Genomic DNA, 14,333 nt, shown 5'->3' with positions numbered 1-14,333 from the left:
TCACTCCTGATCTCTGCCCCCAGAGTAACATTTCGGCAGGCCATGTCTCTACTGGGTCGGTTAACTTCCTCAGTGGATGCAGTTCCATGGGCAAGAGCTCACTTCAGAGAACTACAACATGCCATCCTCACAGCATGTGACAAGAGTTATCACTCCCTGGACAGGAAGTTTGTGATACCAGTATCGACGCGTCATCATCTCAGGTGGTGGATGTCACCCAAACGCCTTCAACAAGGCAGAAGTCTGCAATCTCAAACCCAGATTCACCTCACTACGGATGCCTCCTCCTGGGGTTGGGGTGCCCATGTCGACAGTCTGTGGGTGCAGAGGAAGTGGAACACAGCAGATTCCAAAAGGTCCTCCAACTGGAGGGAGCTAAAGGCGGTACGCCTAGCCTTAATTCATTTCCAGGATCATCTGAAGAGCCGCAGTGTCCTAATCCGGTCAGACAACATCTCCACGGTGTACTACATAAACAAGCAGGGAGGGACAAGAAACAGCAGTCTCTCCAGGGAATGCAGTCTTCTGATGGCTTGGGCCGAAGTATGGACCCAAGAAATAACAGCAGTCCACGTAAAGGGTGCATTGAATGTCATGGCCGACCTACTCAGTCGCAAGAAGATGCACCCGGGAGAATGGAGTCTCAATCCGGCTGTGTTTGCAGAGATCGAGAATCGGTGGGGAGAACCTCGTATGGATGTAATGGCAACAGAACAGAACAGAAAGACCAAAATATTCTGTTCCATTTACCGCTCCGCTCAAGCATTTGCGATCGACGGTTTATCAGTCAGTTGGAAAGAAGGTCTGATTTACGTCTTTCCACCAGTTCCAATGATCTCAAAAGTTCTCAAGAAGATTCAGCAGGACCAAGCAGAAGCAATTGTGGTCCTACCTTATTGGCCACGAAGAACGTGGTTTTCCCTAGCTCTCCGTCTATCCAAAGGGAGGATTTGGAAGATTCCACCCAGACGGGATCTCCTCAGTCAGAACGGGTTTTTTCATCCGAACCCCAACAACCTCAAGTTATCGGTTTGGAGACTGAGCGGGATTCTTTAATTCACCTAGGTCTTCCCACGGAAGTGATCAATACTCTCCTAGCTGCTCGAAAACCGGCTACAGTTAAGGTTTACAATCGAGTTTGGCGCATCTTTAAGACATGGTGCCAAAGCAACTCAGAAAACCCAGAATCCCTAAATACGATCATTCACTTTCTTCATGAAGGCTTCAAAAAAGGTCTGAAAACGAATACATTGAAGGTTCACTTTACTGCAATAAATGCACAGCAACAAGGAAAGTTTTCAAATAATCCATTAATCTGCACTTTCTTCAAAGCCTTGAAGAATATTAATCCTTCCTTCCATTCTCCAATTCCATCCTGGGATCTGTCTGTGGTATTGTCCGCTTTGTGTTAATCTCCATTCGAGCCGCTTGAAGAAGCTTCCATAAAACACTTGTCTGGGAAAGCCTTATTTCTAGTAGCAATCACATCAGCAAGATGTATAAGTGATCTACAAGCCCTATCCTGTAGGGAACCATATTTCAGAGACTTAGGCCACTCCGTGGTTCTACGCACAATGCCAGGTTTCTTACCCAAGGTTGCTTCAACTACCAACATTAACCAGGAGATATCGCTCCCAGTAATCCAGTCTAACGCTCAAGACCAGGATCAAACTCATCTCCTGGATGTCAGAAGAGTTCTTCTGTTCTACCTACAAGTCACTTCATCATTCAGAGAATGTGAAAGTCTCTTTTTACAGCACCAGGGCCCTAATAAGGGTAAAAGGGCCAGTAGAGCAACTTTAGCGAGGTGGATCAAACAGACTATAGAATTGGCCTACTCAATGGCTGAATTACAGTGTCCATTATTATTAAAGGCCCATTCAACAAGGTCTACAGCTTCGTCCTGGGCTGAACTGGCACAAGTCCCATTGGAACAAATCTGCAGAGCCGCAACATGGTCTACATCATCGACCTTCATTAAACACTACAGGCTAGACATTCAGGCAGCAGAAGAGGCTTCTTTTGGCAAACGAGTGCTACAGTTGGCGGCCAGTGCTCCCTCCCTTTGAGTACTGCTTTAAAAATCCCTTTGGTGTGTGCTGCCAAGGACGAACAGGAAAGCGAAAATTTACTTACCGAAATTTTTGTTTCCTGGAGTCCGTAGGCAGCACAATATGCCCACCCTTAATAAATTATTGCTGCATACAATACATGGCTCTGTGTGCTCTGTGGTGCTTTATACTGGGAGGTACTATGTAATTAATCAATCTATTGCTTGCTAATTGGTCTCTATTCTGGTTGTACCTAGGGGACTTAACCCTTTGGTGTGTGCTGCCTACGGACTCCAGGAAACAAAAATTTCGGTAAGTAAATTTTCGCTTTTTCCTGGCTCAACCTCCTCACTATCCACTTTCTGTTTTTTCGATGGGGGGGATGAGAGTCACATTGCAAAGGGGAGAGAATTGGGGGGTAAGGGTTAAGAAATTTAAATAACAATTTTGATGTTTTATTTTGTCTGGAAATATTATTGTTTGGTCTTTTATAATAAAAAAAAGAAGGAAAAAAAAAGTGCTTACTACTTTTTGTTGATCTGTCACATAAAATCCCAACAAAATTAATTTAAGTCTGTGGGTGTAACAAGAAAAAAAATATGGAAACGTTCAAGGGGTATAAATACTTTTTTAAGGCACTTGTCACAGATGGTGTTGCAGAAAGATGGAAATTATAAATAAACATCTGACTGGCTTGATCCCAAACTAAGGAGCATATGGGTGAGCCCTATAAAACCCCTAGAGCTCTCCCTGACTGCTATGCCCATGCAAAGGTCTTTATGGTAGACGATTGCATTTCCACGTACCTCATACTATGTGACACCTGAAAACCCTATAATAGTAAGGGGACACGACCACCGGCTCCCTGCACTTAATACGGACGGAGTCGGGGTCACCTAGAATCAAGCCAGCAAGGAAACAGAGTTATCTGAGGAATCAGCAGAAGCAGCATCCAGCAGTGAACACAATCCAAGAAGAAGTATAAACCGCAAAGTGAGGCAGTATGGGAGGGAATATAAAGGGAGAGAATTAGTGTAAATAGGTGACAGCTGGGAGAAGGAAAGGAGATGACAAAGTGAAACCAAAACAAAGAAATTCATGCAGGTAGAGAAGAACATCTAACAGACCTTCTCACAGAAGTGGCGGTGACAGCACTGTACAGGTAAGATCTACACTCTCAGAATTTCAGTGCAACAGACAGCCTTGCAGAAGGAAAAAAGCCCATGGTGTATCCATTGTATATAACACAGGCACTCTCTTGTATATATTCTCTCGACAGATCCACAAATTGCATATAAGATTATTACTTATTTTCTCCTAGTCTGCAGGAAGTAAACAGAGGAGCACAACCCATAATGATGAATCTTTAAGCAGCAGCTTAAGTCATAAGGGGGAGGCAGAACTCACAAATTCAGGGCACAGACTTACCAATGTCTTGTGTAAAGGAAGAAAATATTGGTAAACGTGGTTTTGTTGTCAATATTTCAGCATGGTTGGTGAAAGCATCTTTAATGGTGTCATAACCACTTAGGACGATCGATTTTGATGGTCCTAGTTTGATACTGAAGACTTTACCGTACTCCTTAGACAACTGTGAAAACAGGAATGATTATATAGTTACCAAATGATCTAAATATTATTTGCAGCATTTTATGTACGTCTATAACTAAAGATGAGTGAAGTTTAGAAAAAATCTATTTGACAGGTTCTCCAAAGTCCAACAAGAAATTTGAATCATGCCAAATAATTTGTCACAAATTGCTACAAATCAGGTATACCCAAGCCACTCTACCTTAGGATATGGCCACATAAAGCGACCATGCTGCAGGCAGATTACCATCATGCTGCGGTGAAGAACTGTGCGGCCAATTAGCCCACAGCTGCCTTTCATTTAATGATAAAGACCAAACTATATAGTAGGTCTTCATTGTCGATGGCTATGTGGCACCTTTAATGCATCTTTAAACAAGGGCTGTACCCATTTCTCCAACCACAGTGCTCTCCTGCCCTACAGGAGGGAGCCCTTCTTTTGCCTTCTGCTTTCCTCCTTTTCCACATCATCTAACATTGATGAGAATATGTCATCATGAACATCTAGAAACTCCTCTCTCTAGGACATGGAGACTTTGAAAGATGATTTGGAAGAAGTAAAGCCAGCACAAGATGTGGATGTTACATAGTAACATAGTACATAAGGCCTGTTATCCTGCAAGTTGATCCAGAAGAAGGCAAAAAAAAACCCTGTGGGGTAGAAGCCAATTTTCCCCACTTTAGGGGAATAAAAAATTCCTTCCCGACTCCAATCAGGCAATCAGAATAACTCCCTGGATCAACGACCCCTCTCTAGTAGCTATAGTAACTAAGCTCCAGAAATATATCCAGGCCCCTCTTGAGTTCCATAGTCTCACTGCTCTTACCGTAAAGAATCAATTTCTATGTTTGTGTACGAACCTTCTTTCCTCCAGACGCAGAGGATGTCCCCTCGTCACAGTCACAGTCCTGGGGATAAATAGCTGATGGGATAGATCTCTGTACTGACCCCTGATATATTTATACATATTAATTTGATCTCCCCTCAGTCGTCTTTTTTCTAAAGTGAATAGCCCTAATTTTAATAATCGTTCAGGGTACTGTAGTTGCCCCATTCCAGTTATTACTTTAGATGCCCTCCTCTGGACCTTCTCCAGCTCTGCTATGTCTGCCTTGTTTACAGGAGCCCAGAAATGTACACAGTACTCCATTTGTGGTCTGACTAGCGATTTGTAAAGTTGTAGGACTATGTTCTTATCACGGGAATCTATGCCCCTTCTGATGCAACCCATTATCTTATTGGCCTTGGCAGCAGCTGCCTGACACTGGTTTTTGCCGCTTAGTTAGCTGTTTATTAAAATTCCTAGATCCTTTTCCATGTCAGTGTTACCGAGTGTTTTACCATTTAGTATGTACGGGTGACTTGCATTTTTCCTTCCCATGTGCATAACTTTATATTTATCAGTGTTACACCTCATCTGCCACTTATCTGCCCAAGCCTCCAATCTATCCAGATCCCTCTGTAGTAGTATACTGTCCTCATCAGTGTAAATTACTTTACACAGTTTAGTGTCATCTGTGAAAATTTATACTTTACTATGCAAGCCTTCTACAAGATCATTAATAAATATATTGAAGAGAATAGGGCCCAATACTGACCCCTGAGGTACCCCGCTAGTGACAGTGACCCAATCTGAGTGTGTACCGTTAATAACCACCCTCAGTTTTCTATCACTGAGCCAGTTACTTACCCACACACAGATGTTTTCTGCTAGTCCGAGCATTCTCATTTTATATACTAACCTTTTATGTGGTACAGTGTCAAATGCTTTGGAGAAGTCCAGATATACGACATCCATTGATTCGCCGCTGTCAAGTCTAGAACTTACTTCCTCATAGAAACTGATTAAATTAGTTTGACATGACCGATCCCTCACGAAGCCATGCTGATATGGCGTTATTTGCTTATTTCCGTTGAGATGCTCTAATATAGCATCTCTCAGAAAACCTTCAAACAGTTTACCCACAACAGATGTTAAACTTACCGGCCTATAGTTTCCAGGCTCTGTTTTTGGCCCCTTTTTGAATATTGGCACCACATTTGTCATGCGCCAATCCTGTGGGACATTCCCTGTCAGTATAGAGTCTGCAAATATCAGAAATAAGGGTCTGGCTATGACATTACTTAATTCCTTTAGGATATGGGGGTGTATGCCATCCGGTCCAGGTGATTTGTCTATTTTAATCTATTTAAGTCACTGATGTACTTCTTCCTGGGTCAGACAGGACACTTTTTAAGGGGATTTTTTTTTCTTGCATTCTGCATGTCATCTGACAGTTTATTTTCCTCAGTGAATACATTGGAGAAAAAACGATTTAACAGCTTTGCTTTCTCCTCGTCGCTCTCTGCGACTTCCCCCTCATTACTCTTTAAAGGGCTGACACCTTCAGATTTATACTTTTTAACATTTATATAATTGAAGAACATTTTAGGGTTAGTTTTACTCTCTTTGGCAATTAATCTCTCGGTCTCTAGTTTGGCCGCTTTTATTAGTTTTTTACATGTTCTATTTTTTTCCTTATAGTTTTTCAGTGCATCCGTGCTACCCTCCTGTTTCAGTGAATTATATGCTTTCTTTTTGTCATTTATTGCTTTTCTTACAGTTCTATTTATCCACATTGGTTTATTTTTGTTCCTTAACCTTTTATTACCATACGGTATGTACCTCTCACAATGAGATTTTAGGATGTTTTTAAAGATATCCCATTTTGTGGCTGTATTTATATTTTTGAGGACCTTGTCCCAGTTAGTTCGGCCTATTTTTGTTCCTCCCTGTAGAAATGCTCTTTTGAATGATAATTGGAAGGTTATTACTTTATGGTCACTATTTCCCAGGTGTCCCCCAACCTGCACGTCTGTTGTTCTCTCAGGGCTATTGGTTAATACTAAGTCCAGTATGGCCGTCCCTCTAGTCGGGTCCTGAACCAGTTGGGTGAGGTAATTGTCTTTGGTTATTGCCAAGAACCTGTTTCCCTTATGAGATATACAAGTTTCAGTTTCCCAGTCTATATCTGGGTAGTTGAAATCCCCCATAATAACCACATTATGATTTGCCGCCTCGTCTATCTCGTTTAGTAGTAGATTTTCTGTGGACTCTGGTATATTAGGTGGTTTATAGTAAACTCCTATTAGTAATTTATTGTTGTTTTTAGGTCCATGTATCTCTACCCACAGTGACTCCACATGTTCATGTCCCTCACTTATATCTTCGCGGAGTGTGGGCTTTAGACAGGACTTTACATAAAGGCAAACCCCTCCCCCTCTCCGGTTTTGACGATCCTTTCTAAACAGACTGTAACCTTGTACATTAACTGCCCAGTCATAGCTATCATCCAGCCATGTCTCAGTTATTTCCACTATGTCATAGTTCTCCTCACACATCAGTAATTCCAGCTCCCCAGTTTTATTAGTCAGGCTTCTGGCATTAGTATACATACATTTGAGAGGTTTATGTATATTTTTTACCCTACATCATTTAGACCTGACCCCCCCCCCCCCCAGGGGTGCAGACTGGATAGTACTGGTTGGCACACTTGCACTGGAATAATAAAGGTCTCCATCTTATTGGTATTGAATTACATATATTAGTTTACATCTGATGTAGGAATAAGTAAATGTAGGAAAAAAAAAGTAAAACTGATGCAGAATAAGTGCACTCTCCGTCTCCAATATTCTTCTATTAATAGTTTTCAACAACACTGTCCCTAGCGCATGAGCACTTTCCACATCTCTCCCTATGCTTAACTCACAGGAATGGCCAGAACCCAGGCGGGATGAGGGTTATATGGGACTGTTACATCACAGGGGATGACTATCTGTGGATGGCTGGCTGCAGGGCTTTATGGGTGATCTTACGTTCCCAGACTTTTCTCCTCTACTAGTAGTTTGCTATGTAGCACCTGCAGCCCCCATTTTAGGAAAACCTGATTCGTTACTAGGGGCGTTGCGAGGGTCTCAAAAGATCCGGGGCCCAAGTCCCAATGAATATTGATCAATTATCTATGTCGATCAACCGACCCCCCACCAGTGCAAACACTAGGATTAAAGAGATTTTACTGTACTTGCTATACAGCTATACCTCTCAAATCCAGTACCTACAGGTGATGTCTTCTCTCATGTAGATCTTCTCTGTCATCATCTTCTTCATTCAGTCCAGACAGCTTCTCTCAGCCACCTTGTCTCTGCAGAGTGTGACACACGAACATCTTAGGTTCCTCACTTTTATGTACGCCCAAATACTATTCTGAAGAAAAATAAGTGCCATACAGATAATCTTCCCCATAGTAATAGTGCTCCTCATAGTTCCACCAATAGTAATTCCCTTCTAGAATGCCCTCATTAGTAATAATGCTCCCTACAGTGGCCCCAACAGTGATAGTGCTCCCCAAGAGTGCCTCCATTAGTAGAAGAGCCCTCCAGTATTAATGATGCTCTTACAGAGCCCCCCAGTAGAAATAAGGCCCCCTATTGTTCCCCCACTGGTAATAAAGCTCTCTACAGAACCCTCAGTAGTAATAAGGCCCCCACAGTGCTCTTAGTGGAAATAAGACTGTTGGTAGTCACTCTCAGGAAAGGAGAAGGGGGAAGGGGAACCATCTAACCCCTGGCCCCGACATGCCAACCCACCACAAATGACACAGACAACCTTGTCAAGTTTATAACTTTTATTTAACGATTTTGTTGGGTGGTAGTCGGCAACAGCTAATTCTTTTAACTGCATAACCATAGCTGAGCCCGTGCGCTCCGCCAGCCGCTGAACTCCCAGCGGGCGGATTACGCCAGTTCACCTGCTCAGTATCCAACTTCTCTTTACCAGCCGCCAGCTGTGAATTAGTAGGATGCCCCAATTAACACGAACCATCGGTCCAGACTTCACAAGACCTCCATGACCAAAACCCACACCAAAATAACCTTCATACCCCAACAATAGGGAGGGAGGGACACAGCACTTCTGCAAAGAGGAAGAGGGAGGGGACGCAAAGCCTTATAAAGGGGCATCATGCAGCACGCCCCTTCCTGAACGGCAGGATGATACCATTAACCCCCAATGCACCAAACCCTGACCCAAAACGAGTGGGGCCCCCTAGAACAAGGATAGGGAACCTAGGAAAAGGGGGGAGGGGGACCCCCAGTCCCTGTACACCCTCCCAATATGGTCAGGTGTCCACCATGAGGATCTATAAGTCCCTCCTATAGAGCCCCCAGTAGTAATAAGAATGCCTAATGTCCCCTGGATTTAAGATGCCCCCACAGTGCCCCCATATTCATATCTCCCCCTACTGTTATAATGCTCACCCTGAAGTGCCCTAGTATTTATATTGCCCCCTACTGTTATAATACCCACACAGTGCCCCCAGTATTCATATCGCCCCCTGCTGTATTAATGCTCACCCTGACGTGCCCCAGTATTTATATTGCCCCCTACTGTTATAATGCCCCTAAAGTGTCCCCAGAATTTATACTGACCCCTATTATTATAATTCTCACTCTGAAGTGCCCCAGTATTTATAATGCCCCCTGCAGTGCCCTCTGTAGTTATATTCCTCTATTTAGTGTCCTCAGGAATTATAATTCCTCAGCCCCTCCACCATACAGTCCCATGTAAATAACATTACACCATCTATCCTGCCCCCTCCAATATACAGTCCAACATAAATAGCATCACCCCCTTCCAAGCCACCTTCAACATACAGTCCCATGTAAAGAACATCACCCCTTCCCCAGCTGTCTTCAACATACAGCCCCATGTAAATAACATTACCCTTCAACATTCAGTCTCGTGCAAATAATATCACTCCCTTTCACCGCCGTCTTCAACATATAGTCCCATGTAAATAACATCACCCTGTCCTAGCAACCTCCAACCTGCATTCCCATGTAAATAACATCACCCCTCAATTTTCAGTCCCATTTAAATAACTTCCCTCCCTTCAGCCCTAACATATAGTCCCAGTTAAACAACCACAACTCCCAGCATTGCTCTGCCTCTCCCTTCACTTACCTCTCCTCATGTAGCAGACCTTACAACAGCTTCTTTCCAGGACTTCTCTTCACTGCTAAGCCGTCCTTTCCTGCGCTGGTCACATAATGGTGACATCACCGCAGGTCCTTTTCAGTTACTGCATTTAGAACTGATCACATGACCTGTTATGTCACCACAGGTCCTTCAGCTCTTGCAGGGCATTAGATTAAATTGTATTGCCGTCCTGAGAAACAGCAATACAGTTGTATCTATGTGGTAGGCAGGAAATTTGGGGCCTGGGACAAAACATCAGGGTCCCAGGCCCCCAAATGTTTTAACCTAGCAACGCCCCTGTTCGTTACCCAAAGTTTTCCTAAACTTTGGACTGAATTCTGCTTTGAATGCTTTGCTTCACTCAATACTATCTAGAACCTGTTGCTGGATATGACTATTTAATGAATTCTTCCCAACCTTATGGTCAGGATCTTACTCAGCCAGGTTCATCTGAATGTCTGTTTTAGGAGGATTACCATGTCTGAAAATGTCTAAAATATGAAAATATTTTTCCCATGCACTGAACGGCAAAACGGAAAAAGAAATACACCAATTTAACACCTTTTGTTACCTTGTCCCCCCATAAAATTGAATAAAAAGCGATTCAAATTTTGTCATCACCCAAAAATGGCACTGATAAGGAAATTAGCACTCTAGTATTCTCACGGGAATACTTTTCTAGTTTTCAAGCATTAAAGGTTGGGTACTCCACCCAACTTTGGATTAATGACCTCCCAGAGGCCATAGCAATCACGCTGTGCCAATCACAAAAATAAGAGAGAAATCCCAAATAGTGACACTGAGGTCCTGTGAGCTACCAATGGATGGGACTGATTTATCATGTGGTAGTTAGTATACTAAGAAGCTGTAGTGCTCACTAACATCTTGGGAATGCCGAAGACAATGTGCCTAAACACAGCCATGGGACACTTTACTGCCTGTCCCAGGAAGCCACAATGTGTGAGGGATGTCCCAACCCAGTACTTTGCAACCAGTTACCGTGACAAAACAGTGTGCTGGCAATTTATAACAATTATAAGGAAATAGAGTCACCTGTGAGAGAGGGATTTGCTATGTCTCTTGCATCCTAAGTCCCCCGAAGCAAGACCCACAGAAGAGGAGAAGATTAGGAAGGTATGGGGTTATACTGTATATCTGGGAGAAATAGAAAGGGGTGTACGTCTAGAACTATGGCCACAGATACCACAGGTGAAGTACAGTTGTACTGCCTTAAGGATGAGAGAGATGTTTGCAGTCTATATCCTGCTATGCAAAAATGTAACCTGGACCTTAACACTGATAATAGGAGAACATGTAAAAACACCAAAGGGGAAAGATTAGGGGAAGGTCCTGTTAGTAAAATTTCTACATCTCTTCCAGCATCAGTGAAACTTAGGCCAGGTACTGGCTGTCTTTACAGAGACCACCCTGTATAAAGAGTCACTGGAAGTGCTCCACAGTATGGAGACTTACTGGCAACTCTCCACAGGAAAACAATATGCAAGAGGTATCTCTCAAGGAAAGAGAACCATTACACTAGTGCCATCTTGTGGAAGTGGCTCCCTACACTAAGTACACTGGGAAATGACAGAATCCAAGATGGCTGGGGCTATTTATAGGGCTGTGACATCACAGGGCTGGCTGCTGATTGGCTGAATGCATGGCATTGTGGGTGATCCCGCCTTCCCAGAGTTCCTTGCTCCATGTCCTCACACGTGCAGCATCCATTTTAGGAAAAAATGTTATTCGTTACCACAAAGCGTTAGTAAATTCGGATTCGGTGCAAATCAAAATTTTCCTGAAATTTGGATTGAATTCCATTTTGTCAACTTGGTTTCGCTCATCTCTAGTAGTGACGGATCAGTTTTCATCCATTTTGATTTCAAACAACCGCATTCTAACAGAATGGATGCAGAACCGTTTAATTGCATTATTGAGATTCTCTGCCGGATCTCAATATCGGAATTATAAATGCAAGTGTGAAAGTAGTCTTACCTTGCAAACCAACTCCATGCATATGTGTGGGTGTATTATGGGAAGTTTGCAAGCCAAAACACTGCCTCCACACTAACTAGGCAATGGAAAGGAAGGTCAGCTACAAAAATAAAATAAAATAAAAAAAGTTGCAATCAGGGTCAATCCATCTACACGTTGCTCGGTGAGATGACGTTACAGATATGAAGTGAGCTGCAGAGTATTGGGATTCCTTGTTTCCTTCTGATCTCCCTTGTCTCTCTTTCTCTGTGTCTTTTGGTTATTGTGTTTGTAAGTGATATGGCCAGGCCTCCTTCAGTTGCAACAAATGACACTTTTCCCCTTCCCTTTTTTCCCAGGGGATCCCACAACTATGATTCACTGCTCTGGGCCAATTCAAACTCTATTTGATCTGTCATTTGGATGGTTATGGAGGCAGCAGCTCCTTCCCCACCTTCTTCCTTCTGCAACTGCTACTTAGTCTGGGACCTAGTGATTTCTTTCACTGATACTACCTTTTAGAAGTTGCCTCTTAAGAGTCAAAATACAACTGTTTTACAAACTTTGGGATATGACAAGGGAAAATAACCAAGTTAAATATCCAACCGTAGATTGAGCTATTTCAGGATGCCTATTTTACATATAGCTCCCTGACACGTGTTGGGACTTTTATATAATTTTATTTACAATTGGTCCTTAGGACCATAGGTGTCCCTAGATTTACACGTGTCATTGATATTAAAATATAACATTTATTTCTTGTCCTTAAAAAATGATAATAGTATCTAGAACTTCTAAAGTTAAAATTGTCAGCTATGTCTGACTATTATATTTTTGGTCATCCTATGTCTGATTATAAGGTACATCCACTAGAGGGCACTCTGCACTTTCATCTGTTGTCCTCTTAATTTCTTCTGTTATAGCATAATCTAAGCCCAGACAGTGCTCACTGTTAATTGCACAGTGTGCTGCCTTCTGGCAGTGATTGCCTTAGTGGACTATATTCCTATTCCTCATTTAACTATCACACTACTATAAGTTCAGACATACGCTGGCTAAAAGACACACAGTTATCACTATCTGCCCCTCTGAAGACGCCAAGTTCCTGGTGAAACATGTCGGGGGGGAGATAGTGATAACTGTGTGTCTTTTAGCCAGCGTGTGTCTGAACTTATAGTAGTGTGATAGTTAAATGAGGAATAGGAATATAGTCCACTAAGGCAATCACTGCCAGAAGGCAGCACACTGTGCAATTAACAGTGAGCACTGTCTGGGCATAGATTATGCTATAACAGAAGAAATTAAGAGGACAACAGATGAAAGTGCAGAGTGCCCTCTAGTGGATGTACCTTATAATCAGACATAGGATGACCAAGAACATTTCAGGATGCTTGACCCAAGTTTGGATGGATGCTATGCCTTGGATTCAGCTTAGGCAGGTTGCTGGCTGTCCTTAAAGAGACCAACCCTGTATGGAGACTCACTGGAAGTGCTTCATGGTCAATGCTCTATGGGAAAACAAAAAGACTCCCCAGCTTGGCTGTCAGATGGAGGATAAACCACACCCAGCTGAGACTGCTGGGTGGGTTTTATATAGGCCAAAAAAGACCCGGCCTGGAGCGTGGGGAGAAGCCACCCACCCAGCACTTTGGCTACTCCCAGTAAGAGCCATACTAACAACAAAACAGTATCAGTCAGCACTAGCTGCCGCTGACACTTAAAACTACCTGTCACTGAAGGTGTACAGAAAACTAGAAGACACAAAATGAAGATCCGACTGACTGGATCCAAAACTAAGGAATCAAAGGGTCAGACATGGCTCTCTCCCTAACTGCTCAGCCTATGCAAAAATCTCAATGGTAGATGATCGCATATCCTCATACCTCGACTGTATAAAACCTGAATACCCTATAATAGTGAGGGGACACGACCACCGGCTCCCTACACTTGATACTGAGGGAGTCAGGGTCACCTGGGATCCAGCAAACAGGAAAATACAAATGAATGAACAAAACTTATCTGTAGAAGACTCAGTAGTAGCATCCAGCATGCATACACTCCAGGAAGTTGTATAAACCGCAAAGTGATGCAGTATGGGAAGGGATTTAAAGGGATGCAATCAGTGCACCTACATGACAGCTGAGAGAGGCTAACGAGATAAGAAACCGAAAGCAAAACAAAACAAAAGGAACCTCAAGGTAGAGGTTCTGAAAAATGTCTGTCAGAGCTTCTCAGATGTCTGGTGGTGACAGTACCCCTCCTTCTACGAGTGGACTCCGAACACTTAGAGCCCACCTTCTCAGGATGGGACCTATGGAAAGCCCTGATGAGATGAGTGGCCTTAATGTCCGTCACTGGGACCCACATCCTCTCCTCAGGACCATAACCCTCCCAATGAACGAGGTATTGGAGAGAACCGCGGACAACACGAGAATCCACAATCCTAGAGACCTGAAATTCAAGATTACCATCAACCACAATCGGAGGAGGAGGCAAAGACGAGGGTACAATGGGTTGGACATAAGGTTTTAATAAGGACTTATGAAAAACATTATGGATCTTCCAAGTCTGAGGAAGATCAAGACGGTAGGCAAAAGGATTGATGACAGACAAGATTTTGTAAGGCCCAATAAACTTAGGACCCAACTTCCAGGAGGGAACCTTCAATTTGATATTCTTAGTAGACAACCAAACCAGATCA

General features: G+C 43.1%; 1 protein-coding gene across 2 annotated transcripts in view; it reads right to left on the bottom strand.

Annotated features, from left to right (window-relative positions):
- LOC122934971 (cytochrome P450 2K6-like) overlaps nucleotides 1–14,333 on the bottom strand; it is a 149,486-nt gene that overhangs the window by 116,250 nt on the left and 18,903 nt on the right. For both annotated transcript variants that reach the window (XM_044290656.1, XM_044290657.1), the window contains exon 3: nucleotides 3,480–3,642. In XM_044290656.1, coding sequence (XP_044146591.1) covers nucleotides 3,480–3,642 — 163 coding nt within the window. The remainder of the gene's footprint in view (nucleotides 1–3,479; nucleotides 3,643–14,333) is intronic.

The sequence above is a fragment of the Bufo gargarizans genome, chromosome 4 (assembly GCF_014858855.1).
Source record: "Bufo gargarizans isolate SCDJY-AF-19 chromosome 4, ASM1485885v1, whole genome shotgun sequence".
NCBI classification, from domain to species: Eukaryota; Metazoa; Chordata; class Amphibia; order Anura; family Bufonidae; genus Bufo; species Bufo gargarizans.
The sequence above is the reverse complement of the archived record's forward strand: the minus strand, read 5'-3'. Positions and strand labels throughout refer to the sequence as shown.